We start from the raw sequence: 19,956 nt of genomic DNA on the forward strand, positions 1-19,956 counted from the left end.
ACCCTAGAAAATTTTACCCCACAATCTGGGAAATGTCTAAATTATTTCCTTTCCTTCAACCACCTGCTAAAAATTCAAAGATAAAAGTCTCCAGTCCTCTCTTGGATGATAAATCCTTTCAAGGGGAGGGAAATTGCCTTCTTTATCAGAGATAAAATGGATTAATTTAGAGATTAATTACATAATGTATGTGTGCCAATTTAAAACATGTCTTAAAAAGCTTGCTTTCCTAGAAATGACCACTGCATGAATTAATGACACATTCCAGTTCTTACAATTGCAAAAATGCCCAGTGAAATAATCAAAATAACAGGAATTACAAAAATCAGACTTTTATTAATGGCGGATGATTGAAATCATCCTTTATTCCCTTCCTCTCTTTATTATTAGGTATAAAATAAATTTACAAAGCAATAAAAGTTACATATTTCAACAGTAACTTTAATTTCTATTCCCAGGCAATGGAATTCACCTTATAGTGTGATTAAATTTGACTTCCCTTAGTACAGAAGTTCAGCACAAAATGTTACTTTTATTTAGTATAGAATAATATTATATTTAGTGTAGTTTAGTATTTACTACAACATAAGTAACACTTTTTATGTTTTGGTAGGCAAAACATAACAAAAGCTGTTACTATCGTTTTGGAAAGTGAATCCCGCAAGGTCTTCTGGCTTCTTATACTTTACTTTCACACATTTCTCAGATGGGGACCTAACTACATTGTCTACCAGGGAATATTTTCAGCTCCTGGTTTTAAATTTCAACCTAGTATAGCTCTGATTGCATATGAAATAAATGCATCATTGTTTATTTTTTTTAAAAGGAGAGCAGATAATATTAAATGTTAATAGACACCGCATACCAGTCATGCCACTTAGCAGATACTCAGCTGTTGATCTCTGACAGGCAGAAGCATCTGGCTTCTAAAAATACTTGCCAGAACACACATTAACTTCCCAATAGGAGACAGTAAATTGAATGTTGTAGCTGTTGCATGACCATTTTTTCCAAGAGTAATAGAATTTTACTCAGGGTTTCATGAAGATAACCCTGATAGTGTGTTGCCAACCTTCCTTTTCTCTCTGCAAAGGCATTTGATGAACTTAAAAATAAGGCTTTCCTGTTCCCTACGGAGGAAGGGTACTATTTGGGAGGTCCTAAGACTGCCCATTTATAGGATTGGTTCTCTGAAAGTTGGGAAGTCTTTAAAGAGCAGGAGTGACACAAAATCTGAGTCATTTGGAACCTTCCTGTGTGAAAAGCTTAGATGTCCTGATATAGAAAAAGGAGGCATGGAAACAGTCGAAGTCTTCAATCCAGAAGGCAAAGGCAGGGGACTGAAAGCAACAAAAGAATTTTGGGCTGGAGATGTAATTTTTGCAGAGCGAGCCTATTCTGCAGTGGTATTTGACAGGTAAGCAGGGAAAACTGCTGTGTGCATTGTTAAGAAGCAAGTGGGAAGTGAAAAGAGAGAGATGGTACAAGAGAGATATTATTCATCATGTCATAATCAGGGAGAAAGTTAGGACTCCTTGTCCAACTCACGGATGAGACAATAGGAGTAGCTGAGGAAGAGACTTCTTAGACAGAGTTAGTTTTCTGGAACAATGGTGAGACAAGAGATTCCTCTTTTCATCTCTGACTTGGAAGCTGTAGTGTACCTTTAGAAAATCACTGCTTGTCAGGCTCAGATAACCCCTCCCCACAACCATGCAATAGCATAATATGCTCAGGGTATATGCAGAAGAACATTTAACACCTTATTGGTACTATATGAGTACATATATCAACAATCAACTGAGATTGTGCAGTCTGGTGTATCCAGAAGCTCTTACTGGCAGTTTCATTGATAATAGCTATTACTCAGATATTATTAATACAAAATGATGAGAATAAGATTCATAAAATATTTTCCCTATTGGCTTCCCTCCAGATCCCTTCTTCTCTAAAATTTAAAAAGGATGCTTTAAATTCCTGGCCTTTTTTAAAAAATCAGAATATGAAGTTAAATTTGCATAAGATCTCAAGTAGATTCTCCAAGAATTACTGGATGACTATCACTTCTTAATTTATCATGAATGCACAGACAATGTGGGTGGAAAGTGCCTTAGTTGTAGGACTGTACCTTGGTGGGTCCCTCTGTTTTATAATCCATAGGTGATTATGGATATATGAAATAGGGAAGCCTGTTTAGCTAGATTACTTTGTTCACAGATTTCTGTAGGACCTGGAGCCCTGCTTAATCAGCAATCTGGAGGAATATGCTAGTCTTACCTTACCTGCTTTTGGATGTGGCCAGTGCTGGACAAGTTGTGTCCCTGAAATGACAGTAGGGATGCCATTCCTAGTATACCCATATTGCATCTTCTTACTAACAAAATCTAAAAGAGGAAATTGGTTTTTCATAGGGAACATATGCTGAACTGCAAAAATGATGTAGGATCAACAACACTGGCTTTGCCATCAACTCAGGCCACTATATAGTAAAGCACTAAATTTTCCTTTAGCCCCTTTCCTCCAAATGTGAATAGTAATAGAGGCTCTCTCAGTGCTCTCCTTGGGTCCTGGTGCTATATTTAGGCATGCTATTTTGCTTCTTTAGTTCAACCTCTCGAATCTCCTTGAGCCTTTTCCCTTTGGCTGGGAGGAAAGGGAGCAGTGTACATTAATTCCTCAGCTTTGGAATCACTGCTGTAGCTAAGCTAGCTTCGTCCATCATCATCGCTATTCAATGTTGCTACTTTTCCTAGACATGAAACCTTTGGATGTCCATTGGAACATTTTCTTCAAATATATAGCCTAGTGAAGAACTGCAGTGAGGGATAGCGTCAAGGCAATGAGAAGTGGCAGTACTGCTTTACATTGCACTGGTGAGACCACACCTGAAACACTGCATCCAGTTCTGGTCATTACAATACAAAAAAAATTGTTGAGACTCTCAAAAGGATGCAGAAAAGAGAAACAAAACTGACAGAGGGTCTGAAGGCTAAATCATACAATGAACAGTTGAGGTTGCTAAGCATGTCTAGCTTATTGGAGAAAAGGATTAGGGGGGACATGGTAGCTGTCTTCCAGTACTTGAGGGGCTAACACAAAGAAGAGGGATTTGATTTATTCTATAGGGCACTAAGGGCAGGACAAGAAGTAATGGGTGAAATCTTATCAAAGAGAGATCTAACCTGTAAGGACAAATTTTCTGACAGTGAGAAATTAATGGAATCACTTGCCTCTTAGAGTTGTGGGTGCTCCATCACTGGAAGTTTTCAGGAATAGACTGGACAACCATTTGACTGGGATGGTATAAGACTCTTGCCAGGGGTTGGATTAGAACAGGGCTTTTCAACCTGTTCACCCATTGTACCACTTTTAGGATATGGCAACATCCGAGTACCATCAGTCGCCTAGCAAGGTGTCAAAAACTTGATGACCCCCCCAAAAAAGGAAAAAAGTGATAAAGTACAGGTAGTCCCCGACTTACAACAGTTCGTTTAATGATTATTTGAAGTTACAATGGCACTGAAAAAAGTGCCCCCCAAGCCATAGCCGAGCAAGACACCTGCCTACCCACCCGGCTGCGCTCTTCCTCCTGTCTGAGGTTTCCATTGTTGTGAGCATTTCTGTTGAGGATTGGCAGAGGGATGGGGTGGGGGTGTTTGGTTTTTATTCCCCCTCCCCATCTGCTGGGTGGTTGCAGCAGGTTTTGGTCATTTCACATGACCCTGGGACACTGTGACCGTCATAATTATGAATCAGTGGCCAAGCATCTGAATATAAATCACAAGACCCTGGAGATGCTGCAACATTCCAGCTGATTGGTGCTTCTTCTGGGCTCAGCAGAAGTGCCAGGATCAGCACCGAGCTCCAGCTGGAGCCTGGAGCTGATCCTGGCGCTTCCACTGAACCCTGACAGCCCTGAAGAAGCGCTGATCCTGGTGCTTCCGCTGAGCCCTGACAGCCCTGCAGCTCCAGCCATCTCTCGCTCAGGCTTGTACGGTACTGCCACCGGTTCAGCTCATTCCCCTCCCCCACTACCACTTTTCTAGGATGGTTGCGTACCACCTGCCAGGTGCCAATGTACCACAGGTGGTACCCGTACCACTGGTTGAAAAGCCCTGGATTAGAAGACCTGTTGGGTCCCTTCCAGCTCTATTATTTTATGATTTTAATTGATTTCCAGAAGCTAAACTCACCTTTCATGTGGTTTTCTTTCTTTAAGAAAATAATTATTTGGTCTACAGACTTCAAAGGAACTGCAGAAGGCATGCCACTAAATTGCTTGAGTGGAGAAGGGCAGAATTCTAGAATTATTGTTTTAAAGAGGGCAACAGGGAGCAGTTTAGTTGACAAAATGGATATCTTAAGTCTTGCAAAAAAAGTCTGTAGAAATCTAGTGTCCGCAGGTTAGACCAAACAGAAGCTATGTCTGAAATCCAGCAGAAATGGATTTATGTTTCTCCAGAAATATCTTGGCTTGTTAAAATAATTGAATTGTTTTAGAATAATCTGAATGGGGTCATCTCCCATCTGAAGAAAATGGTCACAGCTTGGACTCAAGGCAATGACTTGAAGAGTAAGTGAAAACCAGCTATGCTGCTGCATCAATTGCAGACATATCTGAACCATGAACCAAGAAGCCCTGATTATAGTGACTCAGGTCTTCATTATTATACATCTAGATCATTCTAATACACTATACATGACAATAAGCTTTACAGATAACTTTGAAACTGTAGCTGCTAGGGATATTGTTGAGTGGAAGTCATTATTGTTATATAACAACAATTTTCTGGTTGCTGTTCACTTGTCTTCAAAACAATTATGTTTTGCTTTATTAAAATATTTTCATAAGTAATAGTTTCACTTCCATGACTACCGGTACAATTGATGCAATTTTGCAGTCCACTGTTATTTTTATCCCTCTTGAGTCCTTGCAACTAAATCCTGGAAAAGGGCATGTGTGATTATGGTGGATTTCATTTCAGACATTTATGAGGTCTTTACACAGTTGAGCTAGAAGATAGATCTGCAGTTTTCTCATTGAGAAAAATGTCTGCAGACATAGTAGCTTTTTCCAGTTGGAGAAGGCAAATGTTATACATTTTGTATATCCAGGTATGTTGGAGATCCAGTCCTAGACGCTTCAATAGCAACATTCTGGAGGTGTGAGAACATTGATTCTGTCATGCCAACACAGCTGGAGAACAATAAATTGGGGAAATTAGCCCAGTATACTCTTTGATGATTGATAGAATTTAACATTCGCTCCTCCCCCCATATCATATTTCAATTCTCAAAAGCAAATTCCATCTCAGATTAGCTGTATTGGGAATTGTTTGTGGGTCAATGTGATCCTTTTGGCAATGCATTTATTAAAATTGAAATAATACAGTAAAGATTAACAATGCTCCTGTGCAAAAACCACAGTATAATCGTGTTTATGTATATAACAGAAAATAGTGTCCATCTAATATGTGTATGCATCTAAGAAGTAGAAGGAAAAGCAAGGTCACCCTCACCATTCCCTCTGTCATTTAAAGTGCTAGGCCCTTTTACATTACAGCATCTGCTTAGTATTACCCACCCATCATTGAAATGATATAAAGACAGTCCTCATTAATGTTACTTTGGCCCAGCAATGAATGGTGAGAAGAAAAGAGGACTTTGCTTCCCGACTTTGTTGTCATTGTTCTGCAGCAATGATAATTCTAGCAAGCCTGGAAGAACCTGGCAGACAATTGCAGCGTGCCTGGATCTCTGTTTTTCCCAGGGCAAAGACTAGGAGGAAGAGAAAGAGAAAATGCATCCTTTCTTCCTTTCTTCTCATAGGATCCTCTGCTGGGAAACACCCTTTCCAAGCCAGACTGGTGGTTGGGTGATGGTTCGCTTTGGAAAGTATAAATTATTAGAGACAATTTTTGGTAAGGTGTTGGGGAAAAAGGAATGAGGGAAAAACAACAACCCTATGCTGTAAAACTTTATACTATTTGTTTTACAATGTATAAAATATTACCATGTGTGAAAAATGTACTCCTCTTATAAAATGTTACAGGGCATGGTCAGAAAAGCTTAGGACCAATTAAAAAAAGCACATCTTTACATAGGTAGTCTTAAACTTATAAGAATAACTGAGACCAAATTTTTTATTGTTAAGCAAGGCATTGTTAAATAAGTCACACTCAATTTTATGACCTTTTTTGCCATGATTGTTAAGGGAATCACTGCAATTGTTAAGTGGATCACATGGTCATTAAGCACATCTGGCTTCCCCCATTGACTTTACTTGTTGGAAGCCAGCTGAGGAAGGTCCCAAATGGTGATCACATGACCCTGGGATGCTGCAACCATTGTGAAGACATGCCGGTTGCCAGGCACCGATATTCTGATCATGTGGTAATGGAGACGTCACAATGGATGTAAGCGTGAGGATCAGTTGTAAGTCACTTTTTTCAGTGCTATTGTAATTTTGAATGGTCACTAAACTAATGGTTGTAAGTCAAGGACTACCTGTACAATGCATACCTTAACTGTGACTAGCAGATGGGATGATAGTCACCAATTTAAAGCCAGGGAAAAAAAAACAATACAAAAACACCCCTAAGGCTATATTCTTCAGGTTCTTGAGGAAGACTTTAAAAAGATATTGCTCTAAAGAGGTGCTGCCCTTGCAGTCCTCCATGTTCCAAAATACCTTTCTGAATCATTTTTGAGGCAGAGACAGACTATGGATAAATTCAAGGTAGTTCAGTCTAGCAATGGCCACAGTCCTGATGGCAGTATATTATATCCTGAATCACAGGCAACATGCCAGCTACTGACAAGCATCATCGTGGCTATAACTGTTTTGTCCTATTTCCTGAAAGTTGATTGGTTCCTATGGGATTCAGAATACTGTATTAGTCTAGAACGAGCTTGGAATTTTTTTTACTTGATTTACTGTATTTTCTCATTTTAGTCCTGCCAGGAAATTATGGTCTTAGGTAAGCAGGTAAATACAACTTGGTTTTCTTTTTATAAAATAAATGATGACATTCTGTAATATATCATGTGTTGTTAATCTGAGGTTATATTTATCTACTTTTAAGAACTGCTAAGGACCAGATGATTTTTACTGTGTCCTGATACATAAAATCATAGAACTGAAAGAGGGTGTACTTTCTTTTTCACAAGACTGTAGCCACCCAGTAAGTTCAATGGAATTTATCCTCCGGTAGACAGATTTGCAGTTTCTATGAGCCTGATGGGATTTATTTCCTGAAAAATGTTGCTATTTGCCATCCTATGACAGATTAATTCAGCTATAAGTGTTTTTATTAGCGTTTATTATACTGTAAAATACAAATGGAAATACAGATCAAAAAGGAAAGGGGAAAGGAGTGTATGGTAAAAAGAGAAAAAGAAAAGAATGACTTCCAATTCTTTTCAGTACAACAGCCTCAACTTTTTGCTTTACATTTCTAGTAAATACAAACCATTTCAATAACAACATGACCTAATCTAATCTAATCATTAAAACTTAAAATCAAAGTTCCATTTTTTTTCTATTTTGAACATAAAGAAGCTAAAGCTGTTTTAATCAGACTTCTGTCTCCTTGTTTCCTTATAAGGAGAACAAACTCTGCAGCATCTTTTCACAGCACTGACTTGACAATTGATAGAAACCAGTCAGGTACTTCAGACTGATGTCAGCCTTGCATAGTGCATGCCATAAGGATTCTGCCTGGTTTATGTGGTTTCTCCAGAGCAATTGGAAAAGCCATTTTAAGCTGAGAGTCTGGTTTACACTTCAGTTGTCATCGGACTTGGCCTTGTCTTAACACAATGACCTTATCATATTTGAACCATAGGAAGAAAAGCATGGAGAAAGTGTCTTTTATTCTTCTGTATTTGTTCTTCCTTTCATTAAATGTCATACAGAGAGCTGTTAAGACAGATAACCAACTTCAAGAAATGGCAGAATGCCCATTTTAAGTGGACCGTTAGAATTTATAAGAGAGACCAGTATCTCTGCTATAGGAATGCTGTAGGCATCCCACCATTAGCAACCCTGCTTATAGAAAGCAATTCAATGAGTTTGTTTTTTTATTTGATTCTGACCCTAAGGGTGCTACAGCAAACTTTCAGAAAGAGGGCTGGAGATTAGTTCACCACAAAATGAGATCATGAAAGTAGTGTCTCAACTTTCTCATCACAGCAAAAGATACAGAGTTAAAGGTAATTTGGATCAAACTATACCATCAAGAGATAAAAAAACAAACATCTATTCTGAAAGGAAAGATTTTTGATTTTATTTATTTATTTATTAAATTTATATACTGCCCATCTCGCCAACTCGCCAACTCTAGGTGGCTTATAACCAAATAAAACAAGATAAAATATTAAAATAATAAATATCAAATATTTACCTAAAATTAATAAAGATGCCAAGAAAGGGAGCAAGATGCACAAATGGAGTAGAGGTGGAGTTTTATGTCAGTCCATTAACCATCTCCAGTATGACATGTCCCCATTGGGACCCTGGCCAATTGGCAGAGCCAGATTTCAAGGTCCTTTTGGAAGGCCAAAGGTTTAAGTGCTGATTTTACCTCTGGACACCAGATGAGAACAGTATGGTTCCATAAAGAGCTCTCTAACAAACTGAGGGTAAAAAAAGGTCAAATATAGGAAATGGAAAGATGGGGCACATAACTAAAGCAGAATACCAACAAACAGGCCGAATCTGCAAGGAGGGACTCAGAAAAGCTTAGGCTCAGAATGAGTTAAAACTACCAACCAATGCCAAAAATAATAAAAAAATGTTTCTTTCAATATGTAAGGAACAAGAAGAAAGTCAAAGAAACAATAAGTCCACTCATGGGAGCAGATGGAAGAAGGTGATAGGCAGCAGGGAGAAAGCAGAACTGCTTAATTTCTTATTTACATCTGTTTTTTATGCAAAATGAAGAAAAAGCCCAACCTATTAGAGGGAGATTGAACAGGTATATAATTCAAAATAGATTAGGAATTAGTAAGAGAATACTTATCCACTTTAGATGAGTACAAATCACTTGGGCCAGATGGTTTATCCTAGAATTTTGAAGGAGCCGGTAGGTATAATCTTGGAGCAACTGAATGTAATCTTTCAAAGCTCATGTAGCAAATGAGAAATACCAAAGTACTGGAAAAGAATTGATACAGTAGCAATCTATAAAAAGGAGGAATAATGGACTCAGGAAATTAGAAGCCAATCAGTTTGACATCTCTACCTGGGAAAATCAAGTAGAGGACTTGTGAGCACCTAGAAACAAACAAGTGATTAGTGGAAGCCAGAATGGTTTTGTTAAAAACAGATCATGCTAGATAAATCTTGTCTTTTTTTTTTGATAAACTAAATTAGTGGATCAACAAAATGCTGTGAATGTAGTATACTTGGAAGGGATACTTGGAACTAAATCTATACGGAGAGAAGCATGCAATGGGATACCTCAATGTTTGGTCTTGGACCCAGATTTCTTCAGCATCTTTACAAATGACCTAGACGTGGGGATAGAAGGGAAACTCGTGAAATTTGGAGATGACACCAAGCTGGGGTAATTGCTAACACTTTGGAAGACAGACTCAAGATTCAGAAAGATCTTGACAGCATTGGGCCCTATCCAATAAGATGGAGTTCAGTGGTGAGAAAATTAAGGCAAAACCCCCCAAATGCATAAGAATAGAATAGGCGATATCTGGTTCAACAGTAGTAACTGTGAGAGGTATCTAAGTGTCCTAGTGGACCACCACATAAAAAGCCAATGTAGTCCTAGGCTGCATTTGCTGATGAAATAATGTTATGCCTTGGACACAAAATTATCTGCCAAAGCAAATATTTTGCCAGTGAAGTGGATGTGATTTCACACTAAGATTAGGTTAACCAAGGCTCAAGTTTACCCTCAACCATGGCTGACTTTGGGCCAGTCATTATGTTTCAGCCCAACCAACGCACAGTTTTCTTGCTCACTGTTATAAACAGGAGTATCGACCATTTTGACTTTTTTTTAAATAAGGAGAATAAAATTAGAGGAGACTGCCTTGAGCTCTTGAGAAAGGTAGGGAATAAATGGAAAAAGGAAATTAGTGTGTGTTTGTGTGTGTGTGTGAGTGCACGCACGCGTGTGCATAATGTCTTTGAAAATGGGCACTGGAAAATCTGGGAGCATGCTGTGGAATCTTATTAATTAAGAGATGAACTGCAATTTCCAAGTGATGATTAAGGCATTGTTTTCCTCCTTTCAGCCTCACGCACCTTGTCTGCCATACTTGCTTCAAGAGGCATGAGAAACTCCATCGTTGTGGCCAGTGCAAGTTTGCCCACTACTGTGATCGTACCTGCCAGAAGGATGCCTGGCTGGATCACAAGAGTGAATGTTCTGCTATCAAAAAGCGTGGGGTAGCCCCAAATGAAAACATCAGGTGAAAGGATCAGCAGTGAGAACTAATGAGTTTGTAATGAAATATTTATGGCTTAAACAACAGCTTTGTTCAAGGTTCAAGCAAGTTGAAATGCAGGACACTTTTTAATCCCTTTTCTCTGGAAGGAAAGTCTATTTGGCAAAAATTACCATTTATCCTCTTGAATGTTTTATTCTAATTTGCTTCTTTTTTTTCTGTGTGCATGAAATGAAAGGAGGCATTGAATTCCATTATTAAAATGGAAGACAGTGTTTTAATATTTTTCTAGTTGTAGTGATTGCTCAATCCTCACAATTTCACCCATTGTAGTGCCAATGGAGAAGACCCATTTCTCTGGAATATTATGGTCCAAATGATGGTGATGAAATGATGAAACGTATGCTTGCATCCAAATCAAAGTATTACAATGTGAAACTGACAATATATGTGCAGCGAAATTATAGGAACATTACAATTACATATTTGCAGTCCAACACAAATGAACAAGTGTCAGCATTTTGAGATAGAGCATCAAAATTATTTTATCATTTACTCCGTTGTTGATGCTCATGAATTCTTTTATTGCTGTTGCATTTCCATCTGTTCAATTTTGTCTAAAATATTTCTTGGTCTCCTTTCAGTTTACAGCTTCAATTTTTAAAGAGTTCTTTTGATGTTAAAGAATTCATTTAAACCTACAAAGAGAAATAAAACAAGTAAAAATGAAAAAAGATGTAAAATACATCTAAATTGTAGTATATAAAGCAGATTTTTAAAAAGAATTCCCCAGGGGGTTTTATGAAAATGTCACACATATATAGTTTCACCATTACTCCCATTCCAACATAAAAAATGAGGTCCCCACATCAAGTTCAACACTGTTTCCTCACAATATACAATTGGTGTTTTTTGCCTGTTAAAAAAGGCTCCTGGCTCATACAGAAATCAACATACAGTAGGTTCAGTTGCATATGTAAAGGCTTCTCTCTTTCTGAAACCATAAATAACTGCATAAATTGAGATAATTTCAGTGATTGATGGATAGGAATGTTATAGTGAATGGGCAAAAACATTCCAAAGGCCTTTTTCTAGTCCAGCAACATTTAGAAGGTGGAAGGATCAGGAAAAGGTCTTCTGGAAGATGACATTGAGAGAGATTCATATGAGATTGTTGGGATGCTGCTTCTATCCACAGGATGCTTATAGCTCAATGACTGTATAGTTCTTTTTCCTCTGAAGTCCCTGCTCAGAGAGCTGGTGATTACAGCTGGCACTGCTTCTGGAGAATGGTAGGAAACATCAGTGTTGTAGCTGCAGGATTCAGAGGACACAGGACTATCTCAACCACTAGTTGTCGTTACAGTGAGCTGTGTGGATCTTCTAGAGGCTGTGAACGTTACTGATTTCCACAGCATGATCAAGAGGCCCCTCTGTTGAGATTTGGAAAAACCATGCCGAGCAGGGAGATCATTATAAACCAAGTGGTATGAACAATGTAACTTCTTCCATAACCAAGAAATTGACCAGTTTCTGCAGTCAATTGACCAGTCATATCAAACCAATAAAGGAGAATATTTATAGCTCAGAGTTGAAATGAGGGGTCCTTGGTGCTCTCTGAGCTTGGTTGTTTTCTTGCAGATGTTTCATTACCCAAACTAGGTAACATCATCAGTGATGGTGATGACTAGCACTGGTGATTTTACCAAGTTTGGGTAATGAAATGTCTGCAAGAAAACAACTAAGTGCAGAGAACACCATGGATCCCTCAAGTCCAGGGGTATCAAACTGGCGGTCCATGGGCCGGATGTGTCATGCACAAGCCACACCCACCCCAGTGCTGCAAAGGCAAAAAAAGTCACAATACGGCACTATATATCATGTGATGTGATTGAGTTTGACACCTGTGCTCAAGTCATATGGAGCCTCACACCTGGACTGATTCAGTAGGATCTGCTGGGATTAAGTAAGGAGAAGGAGGAGCAAATATATGACATCTATGACTTCAATAGAAGAAAAAGAACGGGGGTACTTGAAAAAAGGGCAACCATAGGCTCTGGAACTTAACCTCCAATTTCCATTGACTTGGCCTTTTTATTTCCACGCTTTCACACTATAACAGAACCATTGCAAATAACAAGGGCTGCCTATACAGTGCTTTTTTTGTAAAAAAAAAAAAAAAGGTGCCGGAACTCACACACATCATACAACCCGCCTTGCCTACCCTACAAGGTTCCATCCCAAAAATGTGCTGGAACTCCATTCTGGGCATTCTATGAGAAAAAAAGCCCTGCACCTATATAATATCTTATAATAATTGTTGGATTTGATTCTCAGTTCTGTGGCAGTTGCTCATTAGGTGATTGGTTAGCCAAGGCAAATTATTTGGAGTATATCTCTGACTTTTTCATTGCTCACCACAAAACTGAGAAAGTTGTTTTTAAAAAGACAGGTAGGCATTCCAAATATTATATGAGCATGTTAATATTCTATTAAAGGAAGACAGCTTGAAAGAATGTTTGAAATGGCTATTTATGCACTCTCTCAGGTTTAACTACTGTGGAACTCCACACTTATCAGGCATCCTATTTATAGGATCTTGATAAAAATACACCATTGTAATATATGAGACAAGAAGGCATTGTGAACTTCAATGGAAACTATGCTTCTAGCTAGAGAGTTAGTTTTTTCTGAAAGGCTTCCAACTGTGAGTATATTTGTAGAAAAATTCAGGTTGATTTTTCCATTCGTGCATACAGGTAAACTATTGTTCACAAGCGTGGCACAGAACTTGTGTCAACCATAAGGCTTACTAACCTGGCAGGGGAAATAGGCTTATGGTTATGTAGCTTTGCTTATTGTTGTTAGTTGCGAAATTGTGTCCGACCCATTGCGACCCCATGGACAACGTTCCTCCAGTCCTTCCTGTCCTCTACCATCTTCTGAAGTCCATTCTGGAGCTTTGCTATACAACCCTCAACAACCTCCGCTAATGCACAATATTAGTGTGGCTGCCTTCATATTTTTTCTGCAGATTTGACCATCCTAATATAGTTGAACTTCAATCCCAGTAATTTCAGCCAGCATGGGCAATGGGAAATATTTGTTTATTTATTAACAAGATTTATAAGGCTGCCTAATTCAAACAATGTGACTCTGAGCATAAAAAACATCAATAAACCAAAACATTAAAAAAAACCTAAACCTCCACAGCAGATCACATTAAGATATACAATATATACCGGTAAATATAAAATTTCAAATGTCCACCAAGCAACATAACCAAAGTGGCCCTTAATACTAGTGATGTAAAGATTGTAATTCAACAGCTAGAGAAAGACTGTAGTTTATCATCCATGGACTATAACACTTGAAAATTTCTTCAAAAGATGGTTCAGGCCTTCCTGCAAGTTGAAACAATTGGACTTCCCCTGAGTCATAACATGGTTTTTTAAACCTAAGCCATGCTCACAAAAGGCTATATTCATCTTTTGCTTGTGAGCATTTCAGAGGCTAGCACTTTTGAGGGTACATCTTAAAAATGAGGCCATCCATCAGCTGATGCTGCTTCACTGGCTCAACATTCGCACACCAGCAGAGAATCCCTCTCCTGTGCAAATAAGGGCAGAAACATATTTTAAAAGGAGACTTGGCTAGCAAGTATGGCTAGCAAAAAATCTAGGCAGCCATTAGATGTTAATAATATTACATTGTTTAATTTATTTCTTGCTCTCTGATGGTCATCCAGATTTTTTTATATCCCACTCAAATATTTATTACAGTCAGAGAACAGTACAATTAAAAATACTCAAGGGACATCTAGTTAAAATTCTAGAATAAAATAATAATAAATAACAAAATCTATGTTAAAATCATAATTTGGCATCCTGTCTGTCAGTTGCACATAAACAAGAACATGATCTAAGTTATAATACAGCTCTAATATTTGGTTTTTAATTTGGTTTTATAGGGGTTTATATTTCTATTTTGTATTTGTATTTGTTTTAATATGCTGTGCACCGCCCTGAGTCCTACGGGAGAAGGGCGGTATATAAATTAAATTATTATTATTATTATTATAATATAATATTAGTTGTTAAATTATGAAGGGCTATAGTCACTAGCTACTAAAATGCAACAAGGTGATAATACCAAAAGATTCAATGCATTAATTGTGTAATATAACTTTTATGTATTGGGGTTCGCGGCATTGAAGCGACACACAAGTTGTTAACCAAGTTCTTCTTTATTCGTTTCACGTTACCACTCAATAACCCAACAGGCTTGCAGGCCTTTTATAGTTTTCTCAACATCCAATCATAAATCCCCCTTTATTCGCGCCTTGCGCCTGCGCGCAAGATCGGCGCCAACCAGTCTGGTCCCGGGCAGCTTTTAGGTTGCCCAGGACCATTTGCTACATTTCTGGCCCTGCTGAGTTTCCTCAGCAGGCCCAGGACACAACAATAATCATAATGGATTGTTCATCAGATTCCGAAGAATCTTTAATGCTGCTGTGCAGAATCTAGTTACCTGCGCTGTGACTACAATCCATTTGTCTTCAAGCAACCATTAAAGATAAATGGAGTCAGAACAAGTGGGATACTTATTAATTATCAGGAAGATAAATTTTGTTTGAATGTCTCTGTAAAAAGAGCAGTGAAGAAAGAGGTTTCCATCTCTCCAGAATCACAGGGACATAGCCTTTCAATCAGTGATATCCTTTTATATTTGCAGTCCAGGATGGCTGATGCAGCCCATATCTAGTAGCCCCAAGTCAGACATGTGCAGGAGAACTGAATGATGCTAGATACTATCCCTGAAGCCAGACATAATGGTTTACTATTCAATGTACTTGTATAATTCATAATCTTTGAATTCTGTTTCATGTCTCTTTAAAGGAGAAGAGTTTATAAAATAAATCTGTACATAGCCCAAATGGATGTTGCTTCTTAGAAGAGCCAACAACTTATACAGTTTCTCTCGCTAACAGAAAAAAAGAGGCTGCAGATTATTTTTGGGTACCTAAACATGAATCTCAATTTAGAAAGAAGAGTCTGCTTGATTCTGCAAATTGTACCAAGTGTTGTGAAATATTCTGACACATAAGCCAGAATCCTCTTAGCTGCCCTAAGAGTCTTTGTGTATGCAGTTTGTTTTATAGTTTCTGAGAGACAGTTTGGTATAGAGATGAAGGCACTGGGCTAGAAACCAGAAGCCCGTGAATTTTAATTCTACTTTAGGCACAAAGCCAGCTGGGAGACCTTGGATTGGTCACTTTTTCTCAGTCCTAGAAAAGAAGCAATGCCAAATCAATTCTGAAAAATCTTGCCTAGAAAACTGCAGGGACATTCGAGGCAGACTCCCAGAATCTTGAACAAAAGGGGTGGGGGCAGGGGGGGGAAGGTTTCTATACTTATATACTGTTATATACTCTTCTCCTACCAGGCTGGCTGCCCGAATCCTGTGGAGAATTGAAAGAGAAGGAGGTGGCCTTACTGAAGGGTGTCTGGTTTCCACTGACAGCCTACAAAATCATGTGGAACATTTTGGGGAGGAGGAAAAGAAGGAGCTGCGGATGGATCTGGAGAGTTTCCTGGAGTTCTGGCCACCTGAGAGCAAACAGTTTGGCATGCAATACATCTCCCACATATTGGGTGTGGTATGTATATAGTGTTGAACAGTGCTTTTTTTCTTAAAAAAAAAAAAAAGTGCCAGAACTCACACACGTCATACAACCCGCCTTGCCTATCCTACAAGGTTCCATCCAAAAAAGGTGCCGGAACTCCATTCTGGGTGTTCTATGAGAAAAAAAGCCCTGGTGTTGAAGTCTGGAAGGAATTGTGGGAGGGAACCTGGACAACTAAAGCAAATGTATCCTGCAACCAGTCCACATTTATGGTGGTTTGCATTGCCCATGGTCATGTGACCACAACAGTTTGGATGATTACAGTTTTTCCTGAAACCAATGTTTTATTTCTGGTTTTTTGGGAGGAAAAGCCCCATAACAAACAATAGTTTTGCTTAATAACTGCGGTATTCACTTAATAACTACACTGTTCGCTTTATAACCATTGTGTTCACTTAATGTCCATCACAAAAAAGTCAAAATCGACTATGCTCATGCAATGACCCACTTTATAACCATCATAACTTTCAACTGTAATTGCCAGTCTCAGTTATGACTGTAAATCAAAGTCTACCTATATAGTGAGCATATTGGGCAAATGCAGTCAATTATATTCAATAAAGTTATGATTCAGTACTTAGCACACAATTGTGAGAACACAATTAGAGAGCAGTGGAACAATGTTTGGTGCATTTCATAAAACTCTTATAAAAAGCTCTACTCTTTTAGGTAACGGATGGGGTTTGGGTTATTTTTGCTGTTTATAGCATAATCTGTAACAAACCAAGATGATGCTAAAATGATAACATACATGCTAGGTTGCCATTACATTACTGTTCTTTATTGCTTCCTGAAATACCCATGGCTGTTTATTTTTTAAAGACAAGTTCTTCCTCTCATTCCTTTTTCTTCCTTATTTAATGGAGCTCTTGGTCCTCTGATACATCACTGTGGGTATCCTTTGCAGCAGGAAGACGGTAATTAACTGAGTGTCTAAAGATGAAATGCTGGAGGCTTATGGGGCAAATCTGAGGTCTTTAGAATTACACATCAGGAATCCACTGAGTGGGCAGCAACTTCACTAAGTTCTTAAACTACTTAGCCCAAGTGGTGCTATTTCCCTCCCCTCCAAGCAATAGAAAAAAGAACAGCCCTTGATAAAACACATCTGAATCCTTCACAAAATTTTGTGAGGTTGGAAGATAATCAGTCATACTCTCCCCTGATATCTAGTTTGTCAAAAAAAAAAAAAAGGCAAGATAGAAGTTACAACTGCATGACCAAATTCTGACCCTTCTGTGTATGTGTCTATTGCAGGATTTTAAGAATTAGGAAAATTAAGAAAATGCAAGAGATGCAGTGAGAGATTGGGGAATTTACATATACTATATACTGTATCCTGGCTAGTAACTTGTGATGATTTTAATATAGATCTTAATAGATGGAATGAGTTGAACTCATTCATATTTCTGTTCCCAAATTCTGTCTGAGAAATAGATCCCTCTGTAGGCACAGAAACAGATCTAAAAATATTGTTTTTCTTGATCCATCTTACTTTTGTTTTTGTGGGAGCAGATCAATTGCAATGGTTTCACCCTGAGTGACCAAAGGGGACTTCAGGCAGTTGGCGTAGGCATCTTCCCCAATCTTTGCTTGGTGAATCATGATTGTTGGCCCAATTGCACTGTCATCTTTAACAATGGCAAGTAAGTATTCATTCTCTGCAACATTCTTTTCTGTTCAGAGATTAAAACAAAGTCTTTCAGAAAACAATCTGCTTTTCAGAGGAAAGGTAGCCTAACTCTAATGCATCGACTTCCACTTCCAGAAAATACAAAATATGAGGGCTATTGCTGAACTCATCTAGAAAAATGGGGAACCCATTGGAACATTATCTTGTAGAAGTCCCATTTCAATGAATGGGAAATGCAGGAGACTTTTACTATGTTCTTGGAAAGCTGAAAATTATTCACTGAAGACTATGCCACTAAGTGGTTCAGTGGCTTGTACTCAAGGTGTATTGTCAAGAATGGATCTAGATAAATAAATTAGGAAAATGGTTGAAGGAGGTAATACTATAACTATTAATTATAATTTTTTCACTAAGTAAATTCCTAGCATGACTTCGTAATGTCAGTGAGGTTCTGATTCACTAAGATGTAATCAATCTATTGATGGAAGTCATTAAGAATCATGATAATATTTCTAAAAACAGATAGAATCAATCTTTCTTAAATCTGTACTATCCAACAATGTTACGCAATAAAATAGGGAAGGCTCCTCTAGATCTACTGTATATGAAAAGACAAGCACCATATCATCTTTTTAGAGAAAGGATGGTGACAACTATATTTTCCCTGAATTTGCTCCATAAATAATGTGTTCGATTGCAATAAATGTAAGAAGTCTACTCAAAAAGATCATGGGATAAGAATTGGAGGACCAAATGTGATTGCTCTTGAATGTTGCTGTACATACATTTTAGCTACCTCATAAAACAAACTGTGACTAGCAGGAGAAGCATGTGAATTCTGAACAAGAACCAAAACTTAAGTTAATGTTGCTATTGCTCAGGGATGAGCAGCTCATAATCCATAGGTTTTTTTTTAATGGCTCCCAGATGCTTGTTGGCAACTCCTGAAATCCCTAAATCACACTAGCAATATTCAGTAGCAAAACACCAGCATTCAGGGAACTACTTCTGACATCTTTTTTCAGAAATTAGAAACTAAATAGATATGTTAAACTTTAATAGGCTTAAGACATTTACTTTATTAAAACCTGTCACAACACCTGCCCACTTCCAAGGTCCTTCCAGGAATTACTATATACTGTCACTCCACTTCCTTTGGTGATCTCAATGCATTGTTACATCTCCCTACAGTCCCTAGAGGCTGATTAAAAACAAATACCACCACAATGCAGAAAGGCTAGACTATAGCATGAGTCAGATTATCAGAATATTAGACTGGTATTTTTAACATCACTGGTGGCTTTGACTCCCTCTGTAACTATGCCATCTACCTTGAATGGGAAAAGGATCGTGTAGAACCTCTCTGCCATGGTGGGAGAGGATGATGTATTTGTCACATTTGATTGTATGGGGTGTTATTTCTGAGCATGCCTGAATGGAACTTTGGGCAAGGAGGGAACTCAAGCCATGAAATGTCAAAAATTAAAGCAACAGACAGGATGCTGTTGAAAAACTTCTGTTATGCTTTAGCAATTCTTTTTCTATTGCTGGGGCTGTTTTCCTGGCTATTTCTTGATTAAGGGGCCATAAGTTTAAAAAAAGAAGGGGTGTGTGAGAAGAGCTGGCACTAGCAGCTGCTCTTTGCTGTTTTTGCTATCCCTTTTGGAAAGGGCTATGCGAAATTGGTCAATTCACAAGAGGACTTAAAGAAAGCAGCAAGGGAAGGTTCCTAGCTAGTTATGTCTTCTGCTATAACCAGAAAAAAAATCCCATACAGATTTTGAGATGGATTGACTGATACTGGGAGAGAAAACCCAGTTGGAAATCATTCCCACCAATACAAAGAAGCTACTGAGTGGAAAGATCCATCTTTCTCTGGTCCAGCTGTAGAGACTGCCTTTTAGACTGCTATGTTACTACTTATCACTCTTGTCCTTTCAAGAGAATAAGAATCAGTGAAACCTGCTTGTAAACCTGTAATGTTTAATCTCCACTATAAGTTTTGGGATGGATCAAAACATAAAAGTAAAGTAAATTATTCTGGTCCAATATCAATCATCTGTCCTTTCTAGTAACGTTTAGTGGTTATGTACCCTATCAGAAGGCCCGGATGAGCAAACATTATGTGCTAGAGGAAAATTTGAAATCAGATAGTGGAAATAGTTAAAGACAAAACATTTATTGTGTCTTGCATTACTTTTTATACTGATGTTTTGTAGTATAATTG

General features: G+C 38.2%; 1 protein-coding gene across 1 annotated transcript in view; it reads left to right on the top strand.

Moving 5' to 3' along the window:
* Positions 1-997: 997 nt before the first annotated feature.
* SMYD1 (SET and MYND domain containing 1) overlaps positions 998-19,956 on the top strand; it is a 32,731-nt gene continuing 13,772 nt past the window's right edge. Inside the window, exons 1-4 of the mRNA XM_015831484.2 lie at positions 998-1,417; positions 10,258-10,434; positions 15,856-16,069; positions 17,612-17,742. Coding sequence (XP_015686970.1) covers positions 1,101-1,417; positions 10,258-10,434; positions 15,856-16,069; positions 17,612-17,742 — 839 coding nt within the window. The 5' untranslated portion in view covers positions 998-1,100. The remainder of the gene's footprint in view (positions 1,418-10,257; positions 10,435-15,855; positions 16,070-17,611; positions 17,743-19,956) is intronic.

Source organism: Protobothrops mucrosquamatus, unplaced genomic scaffold (genome assembly GCF_001527695.2).
Source record: "Protobothrops mucrosquamatus isolate PMUCROS unplaced genomic scaffold, P.Mucros_1.0 scaffold_257, whole genome shotgun sequence".
Lineage (NCBI taxonomy): Eukaryota > Metazoa > Chordata > Lepidosauria > Squamata > Viperidae > Protobothrops > Protobothrops mucrosquamatus.